The 17,228-nt window shown below is 39.0% G+C and overlaps 1 protein-coding gene across 6 annotated transcripts in view; it reads left to right on the top strand.

Moving 5' to 3' along the window:
• Window positions 1-17,228, top strand: part of FOXN3 (forkhead box N3) — a 135,470-nt gene that overhangs the window by 106,973 nt on the left and 11,269 nt on the right. For all 6 annotated transcript variants that reach the window (XM_027673267.1, XM_027673260.1, XM_027673275.1 and 3 more), the window contains one exon: window positions 10,774-10,882. In XM_027673267.1, the coding sequence (XP_027529068.1) occupies window positions 10,774-10,882 (109 nt within the window). The remainder of the gene's footprint in view (window positions 1-10,773; window positions 10,883-17,228) is intronic.

Below are 17,228 nucleotides of genomic sequence, written 5' to 3'. Positions count from 1 at the left end.
CCAGGGGAAGCTGTGATTCGCACTTCGATACTCTGCCTGGGGAAGAGAGTCAATTACCATCAAAGCATTTCCCATGCAGCCGAGGAAAGATACAGTCAGCCTGCCTAGTGACCCTGCCAGAGGAATGCCTTTTGAGAAGCTTCTCTCAGTAGTGCATGATGTACCAAGTTAACTCTCTGTTCTGGAAGGAAAAGAATGGTCCTTGTCCTCTCCTAAGCAGCCTTCAGGGACTATGCGTGGTAAAAGGGCGACCAATCCCCTCTTTGTGTAGGTAGGAAAAAGGAAAGATTTTATTGGGAAGAGGGGGTTGCCCTTGGACTTAGTTGGAAGAATAAAATGAGACATCTTCCAAAGGATCCCAGATTTAAAGAAGCCAGATTTGTGGGGCAGAGAAAAGAGGGAAAGGAGTTGGTGTAGAATGAAAGTGCAGGGGTAAAAGGGCATGTGAGAGAGGGAAGGGGACATAAAGCAGTATGTGCATAGAAAAGGATGAGGAAAACACTGAGTAACATGAACTCCTGGAGGAACTGGAGAATGGGAGAAGATTGCAGACAAGAAAAGGAGGAGATCCGTAGTACTAAACATGTACTAAGCACACTGCAGATTTTTGTCACATGCACGTGTTTGCCAGCATTGCAGTGGAAGTGATTTGGAGACTTCTACACTTCGATAAAAGTTCCTTTTTCTCTGGTTGAGTTACAACAATGGAAGGCCGCAGTTGGGGAATATAGAGAGAACCCAGAAAAGATGGCAGAGGTGGAGCAGAAGAAAAGAACCTTCCATAAATTTACCTACCATGGGGTTGACCTGGATCAGCTCCTCGACATGGACCCGCTCTTTTTATCTTATCTTATACACTAAATTGGCCTGGAGTCTTTTTCTCTGCGGTCTCTTTAGGCACCAGTTTGGCCTAAATCTGCAGTGTGTTTAGTACATGTTTCATAAACTTCATAGTTTGAAGGTTGGCAAATCTCTATCCCCTTGTCACCTTCCCAGTGGGCTCTTGTGTCAGATGTCAGAAGTGAGAGGGAGATGAAAGCAAAAAGATGGCTCGTCATTCACATTTCTCCTTTCTTGATGTCCACAAGTAACGAGGCCCTCCTCTGTGCCTTTAAACTCAAACGCAGGCTCTGCTCAGAAGTTCACAAATCCTTCCAGATGTTGGTAGACTTGCCAGGAGGAAAGGGCAGAAGTTTTTATTGTAACCTCAGAGGTCTTCTAAATTACAAAGGAGAAATATTTTGGGCGGGTGTGAGTGGATACCTTGAGGAAGTAAATCAGCCTGTCCTATGAATTCCAGTTGGGTCTCACTTAAGTACTATGTTAGGAAAATCTTAGATAACCTAATTAACTGTTACTGCACATTAGGAAAAAATTGCATGAAAAAAATCGCACATCAAATTAGTTTTCAAATAAAAGGCAGATAGTTTATAAAAGTTTCACCACAATGTTGAACATCATCTAGAAGCTCACAGTTCATTCTCTGCTCTGTCAGTGGCTGCAGTGGTCTGTAAATCAAACTCTGAACGATCAGGGCAGTTAAGTGTGTGGATACTGTTTGATTCCTTGAATACCGAGAGTTCTGTTGCTGGTATCAGACTGTGGTGTCAGGTATGTGCATAAAGGCTACAAAATGCCCCATCCTCTGAAGACAAGATTTGAAAAGGGAAGGACCTAGTTTGCTGTTTGGCCACAGGTGTTAATAATAATAATAATGGCCAGTCTTCGCAAATGAAGATTTTGGGAAAGGTCTTTTACCTTTCCAGCCTGCACAATGGATTTTTTAGGTGAGACACAGCCTGCGCTGAACTGAGCCCACCCTTTAATCCTAAGGTTCATCTGCCGGGGCCAAGCAAGCTTGGACAATGGCAGTGAGGTCCTCAGGACGTAGGTTTGTTTAGAGTGACCTTCTCATAGATGGATGGCCTCACAGGGCTAACGGGCTCCATCTGCCCTGGAGACCGAGGAATCGAACCCGGGTCGCAGCAGTGAGAGTCCTGCATGCTAACCACTAGGCCACCAGGGGTCTCGGGTGTTAATACCTGACTGCAAATATGCCACTTACTGGCACAGGAAAGAGTCGGAGGCAGAACCTGAGGTCATTTCACTTTATAACAACTCTGTGACTCAAGAAGTTTAAAACTGGTCAATTAAGACCTTTGCCTATTCTACCAACATTTAACCATTGTTGTAACAAGTGGATACCTCCAAAGCAGATTGTGAGAGTCTGGATTCATTTTCTGTGGATGGTTACATGTATTGGCTTTTATCTTTGAAGACATCTTGCTTTTCAAGTGGCATAAAAATCAATGTTCATCTAAGCAATGTGAGTCCTAAAAGCATCTTTAGGTTGAAGTTAGCTACAGCAAATTATTCAAAGTCTTATTGAAATTTATTCTTTTAATATAGTCTGTCAGAAAGGAATCTCATCTCAGTGGCATGAGAAAATCCAGAGTAAACTATTCCTGCTTTGTAACAGATTGATTAATTAGCTTTACTTTTTCTTTTATATGAAATCTTGAAATGTTGTCTGACAAACCTTGCTTACCATTTACCCCAGTTCCATCATGCTTTAGTTTTCATTCAAAAAACCAAAAAGGCAGAATAAAAGAGTAAAACACTGTTATTAGGATTATTTTGTGTTTGTGTGGGTTTTACTTTATAGACTCATGAAATTGATTGTTCACTTTGCTGCTAAAGGATAGGAATTATACAATTATAGTTAAAGTGTTAACATCAGAAATCAATTTCTAAATTATTAGCACTTCGCAGTATATTCACAGACCAAATGCAGAAGCATTTGTAACTAAAGGCGGAAGTTCAAAGTAGCCAGCTGTGTACAAGTTTGTACTGAAACATGCAATCCAGCTGGCACCAGGAGCTAAAGCATGAAACATACTGTGATATGCTAAGGAAGGGCATGTAAGAACATAGATTTAATACTTCTTTTGCCTCAGTTTATTGAAGTCCTTGTGTTTGATCAGGTTTTGTATAGTTAAATTATGTTTAAAAAGAAACAGCAGCTGGAACATCTACTTTCTTCAGTAGCAGCTATCATAAGTTACAAATAGTTTGGATTTTTCTTAGTAGCCTGTTCATGAATATTAATTCCAAAATATGTGATTTGCATTAAAAACTGTATCTTGACCTGCAGGGGACTGGGTACTGTCTGCGCCATCTTGGGCAAGTTGCATCACGTTTCTGGGCCTGTTTCCCTGATGGGAATCTAATTCACAGAGAGGACAAAAGAAAAAGGGATGGGGAACAAATGGTAGGGCTCAATTTAGAAATCATGGATATTAAGTTAGTGAAGTCCATAGGTTAGTTTTGTACAGTTGTTTTTTTTGTACAAAAGATTTTTCAACACTTCAGTTCTTATCAATGTCTTGAAAGTAAATATTACCAGCTGTCACTCCAGCATAGCATTCTCTACTCTAGAGAGTGTAGCATTCTGGGCACATCATTCAGTCTTGCCAAACCATTGTGTTTTGCCATGATTAAAATGAAGATTGGTTTTGGTGATTTTGCAGTGTGTTTAAATTCCTGAGATTCAAGTCACAGGAAGCATGTAAGTAGCAACACCTTCTTAATTGGTGAGCTCATTCTGAACTTGGAGCCACTTGCTCTTCAGGAAGGACCAGTGAAGAAGCGAGGACGAGTAGTGTATTGCTGCTACTGCTGGTGAACAGTCCTGTGGTCATAGGGATTATCCTGGAAATACTGATTTAATTCAAGAGGCTTCTTACTCAGTGCTATTACACATAGCTTCAAATTCACGTGTAGTCCTTTGCCCATTGCTGTATAATTGGTGAATTGCACATAAATGTAAGTATATTTCTCAAGCTAAAGTTTAATACTGCAAACAGCTCTAAAACTGCTCGCAGAAAAAGTTTGGGTAGAAACCAGGAACCTGAGAGTCCTGAACATCCATCTTCTGGTTTCAGTACTGCTCATCACTACTCATTCAGGGTGGCTAAAGAGGGGTGGCCTTCAGAAGACTTTGCAACACTGGTTTTGTGGGTCGTTCCTTGCAGGAGACTGAAGTGCTGTGGTGGAGATGTTTGGGAAGATATAAGCATGGAGTTTTGCTTGGTGCTTCTAAAAAAGCAGGTTTTCCAAGGGTGAAACTAGTTCTCTCTATGGTTTGGAAATCTTTAATAATCTTTGTCTGAAAGCCTTTAAAACCCAGACTAGATACATATATTTTAAATTTGGTAGGAGGAGAAGTAATTCCCTAAAGAGATCTACTAACTTTTCCACTATACTGCTAAAATTTTACCCCAATGAAATTTGCTGTTTAAGCTAATGCAAGTGGATTGTATATGTGGAAGGTACATATACAGAAATCAAGACCAAGATAAAATTGCCTTAATGACAGTCAGAAATTCTTCAAATAGGATAAAATAGATCATGCTGTTTTCTTGGGACGTTTTTATTGTATATGAAACTTCATAACTCTAATGTTGTTTATACTGCTTGTGAACAAGTCACTTATTATAACTTAGTAGACAGCTTCCAATCTAACTTTTAATATCAGAAAATGATAAATCATTGTCAGTAAAATGTCTCATAAAGCTATTTTTGTTGACAATTTCATTTTAAAACAAAAACTAGGAAAAGACATTTTCATAAGGTTCAAACTTTCCCGTTCCAGTTGCTGGATTTTAGTTGGTGGGTTTTTGTTGTTTTTTTCTTACTTTGGTGTTAATGTATTAAGTCATTGAAGTGATGGAATAGAATTGGAAAGAAAACTTTTATTAAATACTTTGTACTTCTTTCTCCCTAGTCCTCGTAATACTCTTGGACAAGATAAGAGTGTGACAGGATTATCAGAATACAATCCTCTCCCCCACCTCAAATTTTTGTTTAGAATAAATGGCTTTTTGGATGTATCCTAGATTGACAGTTTTTAAGGACTACAGACTATGAAATTTAAGAGCTTTAAAATTGTTCTTGAGCAGTATAATAGAAGTTAGGCAGATGGCATCAAATTTATGCCTGGGATAAGATAGTTGAAGTGAATAAAGTTACTCATTTGGCAGATAACATTTGCTTTTGGCAACTTCTGATGTCCCATCAATTATACATCATCAGCAATTTCCGATTTTCAGTTCTTGTAGCCTGAGACAGAGTACTCTGCTAAACTCTGTACTGGAAGGAAGCTTGGCAGAAAAGAGCTGAAGCTGACAGATTTTAGCAGAAATTCAGTACCTCTTGTCTGTAATAATTTCATCTGTGCTACAAAAGATGGGTCAGGGAAGGGAGCCCTGAGATAAATGCATGTGCCACATGATGACAAAAGAAGCAAAGAACCAGTCTATCCCTACAAGATACTTTCACACTCCAATATTCCACTTTTTTAAAGTTCATTTTCAATAAATACTATTCAGTCTTCCTTACTAAGTATCGCCTGCCTTGAGCTAGACATTTTAATGAAGTGTATGCTTGTTTCCCAGATGACACAAAGAACATGTTATGTTTGTTACCCCTTTCTTCTTCATTTCCTTGACAGCAAATCTCACTCAGTGCTGATATTTAACTTCCATGTGCCAACATTTAACCAAGAAGTTAGTTTCCTTTTTTATTGAGCTGTTGAGGTGTCAATGTGTCTGGTGACTCTATCCATTGAGTATTTCCTCCTTTTTTTCCATTTCAGTTTTGGCAAATTGCTACATTTTATGTTTAACAATCAAATCTTCAGGGAAGGACACAGTCTGACATGGTTTTGATTGTTGTGAAGGTCCTGGATGAGGTGGTTGTCTCAGCTGGAGCGGGGAAGCTTGCTTCACCTGCACACACACTTGCAAATAAGAGATTATGGATGCAGTCTGTTGAGGGATGTGATGAAAGAAGTCCATAGTTTGGGATATTCTACTCTACTAATGTGCACTCAAGACCATGCTCTGGATTAAGACAGTCCTGCTCTGACTATGGAGTGATCATATGGCCATCTACTTATTTTCCACCTACAGAGCCTGAGTAATGGCCCATCTTCGTGAACGAAGATTTGGGGAAAGGTCTTTTTACCTTTCCAGCCTGCGCAATGGATTTTTTAGGTGAGACACAGCCTGCGCTGAACTGAGCCCACCCTTTAATCCTAAGGTTCATCTGCCGGGGCCAAGCAAGCTTGGACAATGGCAGTGAGGTCCTCAGGACGTAGGTTTGTTTAGAGTGACCTTCTCATAGATGGATGGCCTCACAGGCCTAACGGACTCCATCTGCCCGGGGGACTGGCTGGATTTGAACCTGGGTCGCAGAGGTGAGAGTCCTGCATGCTAACCACTAGGCCACCACAGAGCCTGAGTACAGGCTACAAAACAACATTGGATTTTTGAAGGGCTTTTGTTGGATCCTTTTAACACTGGCTAAACAGAGTGTCTTCATGGATTCAGATTATGATATGTTCTCTTGGACGTCATTCACTTTATTTTCTCTTAAACTATTCGCTACAAAAGACAGATTTTTCCCCTTGGAGAATTTCAGAGATGCGGTCTTGATATTTGACATAAGCAGCATAAGATCCAAAAATCATCTCCCCATTCATGCAGCATATTCTCTGTACACAGTTTAACTCTAGTCCAGTGGAAGTGTTTCCTGGGTTTAAGTTTCCTGAGAGCAGAATGAGAACATAGCAGTGATGAGAGTTGAAAGGTGAATAATGATTTTGTTGTTTCAGACTCTTTATATTTCACTAGGAACATTTTGTCAAAGAGGAAACCTTCATCAAAGAGAGGCACAGGTCTTTTTGCATTGTTTTCTTGAGCTGAGTATCTCAGACATAAACGGCTCTCATCACTTGCACAGAAAAGGTGTAAATTACATTTCACACTTCTGCCTAAGCATTAGGAACCATGTAACCTGTCTGTACTGTTGGTTAAAGAAGCATTAGAAGAGAGGGGTCTGGAATGTAAGGTGTTAGTCCAGGATGGCAGTGATTGATGAAATGGCTTGGAGTAAATTATCTTGCCTCTACACTTTGAATCTTCAATCTAAAATATAAATACCTCACCTCGAAGTATGCATTTGAAACGTAATTAAAGCTTGTAAGGCGTAAATATATCTTTGGAATAAAAGCACCAGGTAATTTCCAGTAAATAATCCACGACCCTTCAAAAGCACCAAGATGTAGAAATAATTACTTGGATATAAGTAGCCATCTTCATACAGCCTGCACAAAGGCAGGAAAAATGTGTGGGTGTTAGGGAAAATGTATTAGTAGTTTACAATTCAGTAATTGTTATTTTTGAGAAGGATGAGTATTGAAGCTTTAAATGTTGTAAGTAGAGATGCATGAGCAAGAAAGATCAGTCTTACAGTGGCACATTGGTTATGTGGATAACTAGAAATTCATACCTTTTACCATTGAATTATTTTGGTTCTGCTTTTCATTTTAGGTTTAAAATGCTATGGAAACTAATGTACTAGCAAGTTGGGATGTTTGGGGCTGTTTTCTTTATGGTTCTAGATACTTACTGAAAGGATACACTGCATTGTCCAGTGTCCTCCTTCAGTGATCCATTGCATACCACCTTTCTGTTTGTCTGAGTGATGTAGTGGTATTGCTGTATCATAATTCAGAGAGTTTGGGGAAACAAAACCAAAAATCAGTAGCAATAACAATGCTATTGTAAGCTGAAATAGTTGCTGAATTCTGAGTGATGATTTCAGCACACAGAGCTGCAGTGTACTTCGAAGAAAAGTTAGAATTCCAGAATCATAGTTAAGGCCTCTTCTGCCTTGAATAGTCCTATTGAAGCCTTTCAGTGAGTGGTGGCATGTGGCACAGATCAGACATCACCGAAGGGAATTTCATAGGCAGGAGAAAATACCAAGTTGTCTCTTTGGGGATATTTTCAGAGGACAGCAAATTTCCATGTTTTCTCTATTTTCAAACATTTGTTAATACTTGAAGGGAATATGTGGAGTGTGCATGTGTGTTGAGGTGGGAATGCTTTAAATGTGAAGCCTTTGAAGAGAGTGTTTCCTGGGTAGCACACTGTGACTTAGAAACCTGCAAAGAGTTGAGGAACGTGGAGTATGGGTTCCAGTGAGGATGTCAGTGTATAAAGGGTCTAAGTTGTGAGACTTGGAAGTGTATTACATATATATATATGTATATAAAAAAATATATATACACATATATATATATAGGAGTGCAGGAAAAAAGGAAACTCAGGGAAGGTAAAGAAGGAAAGACAGGAGACTATAGAACTGATGAGGAAGCAAACAGGATTTTTTGAAGAAGCAATGGGATTTGTCAATAAGGCAGAAGGAGAGGATAGGAGAAGAAAAAGAATAAAATAAGCATCAGCTAACTCTGCCAGCAGACCAGGATAATTACATGGTAACCATGGAAAGAAGAGCTTGGGCATCAAGGAGCCTGTTGCTCTCTTTTTGCAGTAGAGCTTACAGTATGTTTGCTTTGAAGTTTTAGAGTGTGTATATTTAAACAATATCCATAGCTAACTGACACGTGGTTCTGTGCGTTTGCATAAATATTTCATTTCAATATAAAACTTTGTGGTTTGTATCATAGTAAAGAGAAAAGTCCCAGATCTTTCTTGGTCAAAATCTTTGTCAAAACTCTTGGTTCATTTCTTTTAACAGGACTTTGTAAATGTAGAGAAACCATACTGTGTAGTGCAGTATAAAATCTGTCCCTCTTAAAAGCGTGTTGGAAAAACCTGCCCATTGGAAATTATGTCTTTTTATTGATCTTTTGGTATTTAGCATGTTTATCTGTTGCTTTGAATTTACCTGTTATCTGTGCATTTTAGGTTAGCCACATCCTTGAGCAGGCTGCTTTTCTTTCATGACACTGGTGTTTCGACCATCTCAAGGTTGTGCTGTTGAAACCAATAATAATACATTCAGATTTTGGAGTTTTTAGCAATATAATATTGCTCTACAGTATCTACAAATACAAACATCAGAGCATTGAAAGCATCATAGTGTCAATTTCTCATGAACTAGTGCTGGAGGAAAAAGTGTACAAGATAGTGAAGTATAAATAGCAAAATGCAATTTTAAAATTATTTTGGTCATTGAAAGCTGACCCAAGTTGTTATAAAGTAGGTTCTGTAATTTTAGCCATTTGAGACTGTACTTAAGCACTTAAATATAAATGAACTGTTCTTCAGAGGTGCTTAAAAGAAAGAGTGGGATAGGATTTGTTTAGGGAAGTGATGTACTCTCACAAGCAGGAGAAAGAAAATTATTTTCCCAGAACTAATCTGTGTGGCCTGGAGTAAAGCAAGGTGAGCATCAGGATAGCAGGAAGGGAGTTGTGGATCTGGCTTGGTGTTAATACGAAGTTGAAGTCTGCCTCAGCAGCTTAGAACTAATATACTTCTGAGCCAATATTCCTCTGCCTCAGAATACACTAATATTTTGGGGTGTGAGTATTTGAAGATGGGCGTGTAAAGTGTATGTGTTGATTCTTAGGCTGAATAATTTTTCTAGTCTCCTTGTAATTTGTTTAAAAATAAATTCTGTGGATGTATATAGTGATAAGGTTTACATTTATCTTGTATGTGTTTATATAATATCTGTATGTTTAAAAATAATATACCCAGAGTAATGATCATCATTTTCTTTTTGGACATTCCCCATTACGGGAAGTTATGGTATGAATGATGACTTACAGTAAACAGAAAGTGACCAAACTGGCTAGCTACGGATGTTAAAGAGGGAAGTTGGGGTACAGGCTGTTGGAGGTTACTGCTCCAGCCTGAAGGGACATAACATCTGTGCAAACAAATGCCATTGTATCTAAGTAAGTCCCTGGTAAGTGCCTAGGCTAAGAACTGTATTCAGTAGTCCTGCATCTCACAGTAGAGGATGAAAATACTGAGACCTGCTAAGGTAACTCTTCCTTTGATGGTGCCTTGGTAATGCTTCTCTGCTATTCATTGAGCTGCAGGGCTGGCTGACCTGGCCCGAGCAGTGCACAGAAACATGCCTGCATAGCGTAGAAAACAAGTACTGCATTGTAGGTTAAAATCATCTTGGCCAGAGCTGCAGTTTTTGATACACAGCCAAGTTAAAAGGCCCCAGTGAAATCTCTCATCTGTAGTGGCCAGTACCTGCACAGTTCAGTGTCAGTGGCATCAGCATGCCCTGTTGGATGGGAGAGGCTGGGCTGTGACCCCTCCCTGTACTGCCAGGCTGGGTGACAGAGGTTATTGATGGCCAGAGAGAGGGGCTAATTAGTGGCATGGACATAATGTCTTTTTAGCCTCTTCTCTCTCCCTTCCTGTTAAAAACATATTTGTAGTTAATATTTTATTTTGCAGGAGGCAGAGGCAAAGAGATTGCTGCTCAGAAAGTAAACTGGGATGATAAAAAGCTATGAACTGTGTTCTTGCAATGAAGTACTTATGTTCTGTTTATCTGTAAAGGGTCATTGTTTCTTTTTGTAGACAAAATAGTTTTATCTGTTCTCCTAGATGATTTTGACTCTAAGCACATGCATTCCCAGCAGAATAGCAATTACAAAACAAAAGTGATTCAATTGTACAAGGAATGATCTGCAGCAATTAGGTCAGGCAGTGGCTTTCACAAGTCATGTTATCATTGGTTGCTGTGAAAGTAGCATTGGAAGTAGCATGGCACTCAGAAGAGTTGAGGCTGAGATGTCCAAGGTAAGCAGTGTATTGCACAAGCCTCTCTAATGATTTTTCAGTACATTGAAAAGCTTAAGTTCCATGTTGTGCTCCCATAATTTTCTAACATTTCTTTTCAAAGAAAAAATGTTTTATGTTTTGTTTTTAGTTCCTTCGGGAGTGATACAAAATGGAGCTCGAGTGCTGAGTAGAGGAATATTTCCTGGAGCCAGGCCATTGCCAATCAACCCTATAGGAAGCATGGCTGTCGCAGTAAGGTAAGAGTGACTCATTGTGGGATCTATATGAAATAAATTAGTATTTTGCAGAAAGTGTAAAAGTATATGTGAGCTCTGGTCAACAGATACTTTGCTGCTTGCTAATACTTCTGAAGTTCTAAATGAAATAAAATTCTGCTACCTAAAATTCTTGGGTTATCATTCTTTGCAACATAGTCATGGCATATCTGTGTTGCACACTGGTTTGTAAAAATCAGTTTTATTTTCACTAGCAAATTACACTGTTTATAGTGAGAACCTCCTACTGTGGCCTGTTTTTCTAAGTGCAGATGCTTTTTCCTGCTGCTCCCACACCCCTTTTTCTTAAAGACCTTTTCCTGGATTAAATACCAGAGAGAAGAATATCAATAATATTAAAGCAAACCCTGAAAGATATCAGAACACATAGCTGTCATGTTGTTATTAACTTGGGTCTTTGTGAGGCTGTTTCTTTCACTAAAGTTCTATTTCAAGGTTATACCGAAACATTCAAGGGTAAAATGTTGTTTAAGATACTCCACTATCTCAGGAAGCAGGGCAGTAAGAGACATCTAGTGATGGCAGTAAGAACTGTGGATCCGTGGTTTGCTTTGCTTAAAGCAGTACTGGTTTATTGGTGGAAGAACAATTTGCCTCAGGTGTAGCTCCATTTTCAGTCAGTCACAACAGAGATTAATTTGGTCAAGTGTTCTGCCAGTGCCCTTCTCTTTCAGAACTCTCAGTATCTGCAAAAGCTATTTCAGCTCAGACAGTGGGGTATTCTGGGTTGGGTTTCATAATTAGTGCTGACCCCGCTTTGCTGGGCTGTTCCAATTACATCCTCTTTTCTCAGGAAACGGCTGCAAGGCAGTGAAATAAAGTATCTTGAAAGCTCTTATTTCATTATTATTTACTTGGGGTTTTATACCCAGTTACTCTTTAATTTTCTATCCCTTTTCAGAATCAGTGTCTAGCCCTTTGGGTGCAGTATTTCAATAAATGGAAAGAGAGACACAGAGAGCCTGTGACATTCATGTACTCTTGATGCTTAAAATGCACAGAGGGGAAGACACTAATAAAATCCGTATTTTTTGATGGGCAACTTTTTCAGCTGTTTTTCACATTTGCTACGCTGAAGGGATGCAACCCCAAGGGTCATCCTCCAGAATTCTGTGGAGTTCCCTCCATCTGGCTTTACCGCAGCCAGGCCTTGCTGGCAGCAGAGGTCAGCCTCTGCATCAGCTTTGCCGCTGGGTTTACCCAGGACTTGTATTCTGCTCCAGTGGGGATTGCAGAGCTGTGGGACTTCTGGGTCATTAATTATATATCATTTTTATGAGGTGTCCAAGCTAAATGGAGGACATAGTGGTCTAAATATTCTCTGTAGAGTTTATCTGCATTTCCTGCTTAGTCTCTGTTTCATAATCAGGGTTGACTCAAGGAGGAGATAGAACTGTTTTACTTCCAGGCCACTTGAAAACTTAATTCTGTATAGGCATCCTCAAATTGCTGTGCTGTAAATCTATATATAGTTAAATTTTATGTATTTTCAGAGGACTATTTCTTATGTTTTTTCCCAGCAGGTAGAGAACAGGATCTTTACCAGCTACCTGTTAATATAGAGTTGGGAAATTAGGGATTTTACCCCTCCCTTGCTTATGTTCTTTTTGCTCTGTCTCAAAGAAAATCATTTATACTTAGTTAATGCAGACATTTCTAATTCTTTTTGTTCTCCAGCCTTAGGCAGTATTAGAAATAGCTTGCTATGAATATATTCCTAGTGTGCATGATGTCTGCTCATATTTAAAGGCTCCTGCAATATCCCCTCTTTTAATTCTTGAAAGGCAGGGTTTGGCACAGACAAGAGGCTTGAAAGCTTTTGAGAAGTTAGGGGACTCTACAACAGAGTTGTACAGGCAGTTTTGCCTTGCTTCCCTCAGGGATAATAATATTCAGAATTTCTTTAGGAAGAAGATCAATCTGGATTCACAATGCCTCTTTTAGAACATCATCTGATCCTCTCAAAACTGGATATTTTTGTTATCAGTTACTGTAAAAATGACATAGTTTCTTGGTGCCTGTCCCTCTCCTCAGATACACAGGGCTAAATAGGACCTGTCATGTTGAGTTTTCATGGCATCTCATGAGAATAACTTCTGCTTATAATGTGCAACAGGGGGAATTTACCACAGCATCCATGCAGTTAAGAGTGGGAGTACTGCTCAGATTGAGCTGTCATTCCTGCATAGAGGATGATGCTCCAGTCAGGCTAGCTGAGGATGTTTTCAGACCTGTTTAGGTGCAGGAAGGTTGATTTCCTCTTCTAGCTTTCACCAGGAGGGAGGTCTGGGCAGGCATGGGTGGTGGTACAGTCTCCTGTTACATTTCTGCAGAAATTGTGTGCCTCTGGCTATATATTGAGAAGCCAGACAGCTTCTTTCTAAGTTCTTACTCAAGTGTGTATTTTCTTGAGAAGAGTTCATTTGGTGTTGTAAATGAAAAGCCTAAAGCCACTTAAAGAAGGTAGTTGTCATCATTCATATAGGGCACCTGTAGCATTTTCTTGGTAGAGGATTGTTGCATAATAAATTAAACCTCTTAACTGTTTTTCTTTAGTTACTGTATGTAGAAGTTACAGGTTCTTTTTTGAGGTGCTGGTCTTCTGTTGGCACTTCCTTGCTGTCTGATCTGTCTATTTAATTTTGTGTTTATTTTCTCAATATCTTAATGTTCTTTGGTTTTGTTGTCCCCCAAACTGGAGCAAATAACTTGCAGTATGTTGTCCTGTTGTGCAGTGTCATTAATGCCAAAACAGAATAACAGAAAGTTTGGTCTTGGATTAAGTTCACAGTTGTAATGAGATGGAGTGTTTTGACTCATATGTTATTCAGAAAGGAGACCAAAGCCATAGCACTGGACTAAAATGCTGAAATCTGTGATTTTTGATGTGTTAGCTCCCATCAGTTGGAAGGTTTACTGTGCTATTCATCTTTGACAGTGTGACTGAATGCATTGGCATGTTTTGATCCTGCACGAGGTATCAGTGTGTTGCTGTTCCCTTGTAATTACATGTAATTACTTTATATTTTTATATATAAAATAAAGTACAATGGAGTTAAGTACTTTGGGTTAAAAACCCTACTGAAATGTGTTTAACAAACATGACTTTCCATGAATAAAGAATAGCAATTGAAGAGAGCTTCATTATTTTGTAGTGCATTTGCCTTAAATTGCACAAATAGGCCTTTCATTCCAAACTAATCTACAAATGGAAAAGGCATCCCACACTATTTTTACTTTGACAATCATCCTCTGGTTTTAAATCTCCACAGCAGAGCATAATTGGATGTGTTTTGACAGTAGCTTTTTATTTACTTTATTCACACCGCTTTTAGCTTGTTTACCATCCATATTTTCCATGTTGTGGCTGACAAGTCTAGGACCCACCCAAAGACAGCAGGGAAAAATAACGCTTCAAAGCTGCACAGCGTGTAACATGTCTCTAACATGAGATCCATCATATATATTTTTGGCAGACCATATCCCCATACAGTTCCCTGAGAGAATCTAAAAGCAAATGCAGTGATAATCTGAATATGTAGAAAAGAAAATATTGACTTACAAAGGTATTCAATGAAAGCAGGCAAAGCCAGTATTTCTTTACATGCAGCAAGAAGTTGGTTGTGCTTTGAAGGTGAGCTCTTCCTATCATCATCCACTGAAAAATATTTTTTAACTGTTTTCCTAGGAGAACTTCTGTGTTCACTTTAGTAGGCACAGTCTGTCAAAGTGGCAAGTTCATCTGCCATCACATGTCTTGGCAAGGTGCAAGAAGTTCTATCATAAATAATCACCTTCCATTGAGTCAGATATCACCTGTTACATCAGCCCTTGGGAAGAGCACAAGCTTGGAAAGTGATCCAACATTAGAACTGTTGGAACTACAATTTCAGTACATTCAGCAGACAGCCTCCACCATGATGTTTGTGATTTTCTCTGGTTATCCAAAGTGTGAGAGTGATTTGTGACTATGTCAAAGTCCTGCTGCAGTGCAGTAGAACTGCTGAGCCTAAGCCACATCTGCCTGATGTGGACAGGTCCACTCTGAGAGGAGGTTGAGGGAAATTCACCCCACAGAGAATCTCACCAGCTGTTTAGGACAGGCCTTGTAATTTGGTTCAGGTTATTCTGCAGAAGATGTTTTACAAAATATCTGTGGTAATTTTTAAAAAAAAATTCTTTATATTCTACGTATGCCTAGGTAATAGGTTAGATTACTTTTGGTAGTGTTTGTTAGAAATACCTTGGGTTTTAAATTATTGCAGGTTAAAAATAAAAATTAATGGGATATTACATGGGGGTTTTCCCTTTTTTTGCAATTTTTCTTTCTCACCAAGCATTTGTAGTTTCTCTGCCTGGTTCTGGATGGGATAAAGTTCATTTTCTTCCTACTAGCTGGTACAGAGCTGTGTGTTGGATTTAGTGCAAGAATAATGGTTTTGTTGCTGAATAGAGCTTACCAGCTTACTGAAAAGTCAGGGACTTTTCAGTTTCCCGTGCTCTGCCAGTGAGCAGGTGGACAAGAAGCTGAGAGGGAGCATAACCAGGACAACTTGACCCAAACTGGCCAAAGGGGTATTCCTTACGATAGAGCATCATGCCCAGTATATAAACCAGGAGAGTTAGCTGGGAGGGGCTGGTTGCTCCTGGGGGATGCGGTGAGTGGTGAGCAACTGTATTGTGCATCCCTTGTCTTTCTTGTGTTTTATTCCTCTCTTTGTTCCTCCCTTTTAATTGTCATAGTTGTAACAACATCATTGTTACTGTTGTTGTTATTATTTACTTTATTTCAATTATTAAAGTGTTCTTATCTCAAATTCTCCTCCCCGTGCCACATGGACCGGGGAAGAGCAAGCAGCTGCACTGTACTAGTTGCTGGCTGGGGTTAAACACCAACATTGTCGAGGAATTTCACAATGATCTGTAAATTGCAAACAAGCTTCCTAGGGAATTTCCCTCAGTAAACAAAACAAAAAAAACCAAACCACACACACACACACAAAAAACACTCTATTGAGGTTTCCAAGATAAAATGTTCCCTCTTCCTAGGGAAAGCAAATGCATCCACACTGGCAGAGCTACTGCTCTTCCTTGATTTTGAGGGAGGGGAAGGAAAAAAATTAAAAAAAAAAATCAACAAAACGCCCAGAAATGCAATAGTAACAAACCTTACCTATAAGTAAATCATGAGTAGATTTTAAAATACCTGTTCTTCTTCTGCTGTTAATGCCACAGTTCCTTATGCAGCTTCTGGTCATTGGGGTGTGACAAGAATTTTGTGCCTAACTTTATTTGAAGATGAAAGATTGTTATTTAGGATTATTTTCACTTTAAATTTATAGGGCAATTACTAGATTATTCCTTGGGTGTAATTTTAATTATTGTGATTTTATTTTTCATGCTGGCTTTATTTTTGCTTATTTTTTCCTCCCTTGAAGCAGCCATTCAAGCAGGGATAAAGTACACCAAACCTAAGTAACATGTGCACAATAGATGCCAAATCATAAGTACAATTATTGTCATTCACTTATATTATCTGTGAATGATTATTTTTACTTAGATAAAGAAATTGGTAGGTATTTTCTTTTATAAATTCTTAATTGCATCTTCTTAATGCTCTTGCTTATTACTGTCATGATCAGCTTAACAAACCCCAAGTCATCCTTGTTGCATTGCATTCCCCTTTACACCTGTAAGAGGCAGGATGAGTTATCCTTGGAAGCCAAAGGAATCCTTTAGTAACTAAAGGACAATAACAATGACTGACTTCATTAAATTCTTTCTTTGCAAAATGCAGGAGGCTGTATTTGGCTTAACCTCAGATCTGCTGTTGATACTGCTGGCAGTTCATGACTCACATTTACTGTGGTCCTTTGTATACAATTATACTCTGAAGTACCTTTGTAAGAGCTGCTGTCACTAGTGTGAGCAACTTGTTGACTTTCAATAACCCCTGACAGAATCTCATCATACAGCAAGTGAGCAGCACTTACTTTTCCATATGCTTGCTCATCCTCCTGTGTGTAGTGGTGTGTAGTGGTTTTAAGAAGCAGTTCAACTAACTGTAGCCAAAAGTTCTGACTGTCCTGAATTTCCCTTTGAAATAAAAGAAGAGTGCTATTTTTTATTTTTTTTTAACAAACCTGGAACTTGTCAAAATCTGCAAACCCAACTTACCTGTACTGCATTCTTTGTATCTTCTAACTGGGTATTTCCAGTTACATACCAAAACTGTCATCTATGGGTACACAGTAGCTGTCATCCAAAAGGATCAGAGGTAGATTAAGGTGATATTTAAAATCCACAT

This window comes from Neopelma chrysocephalum, unplaced genomic scaffold, assembly GCF_003984885.1.
Source record: "Neopelma chrysocephalum unplaced genomic scaffold, ASM398488v2 Primary Assembly neopelma1_24, whole genome shotgun sequence".
NCBI lineage: Eukaryota > Metazoa > Chordata > Aves > Passeriformes > Pipridae > Neopelma > Neopelma chrysocephalum.
Note: the sequence above shows the minus strand (reverse complement) of the source record. Positions and strands in the feature narration are given on the sequence as shown.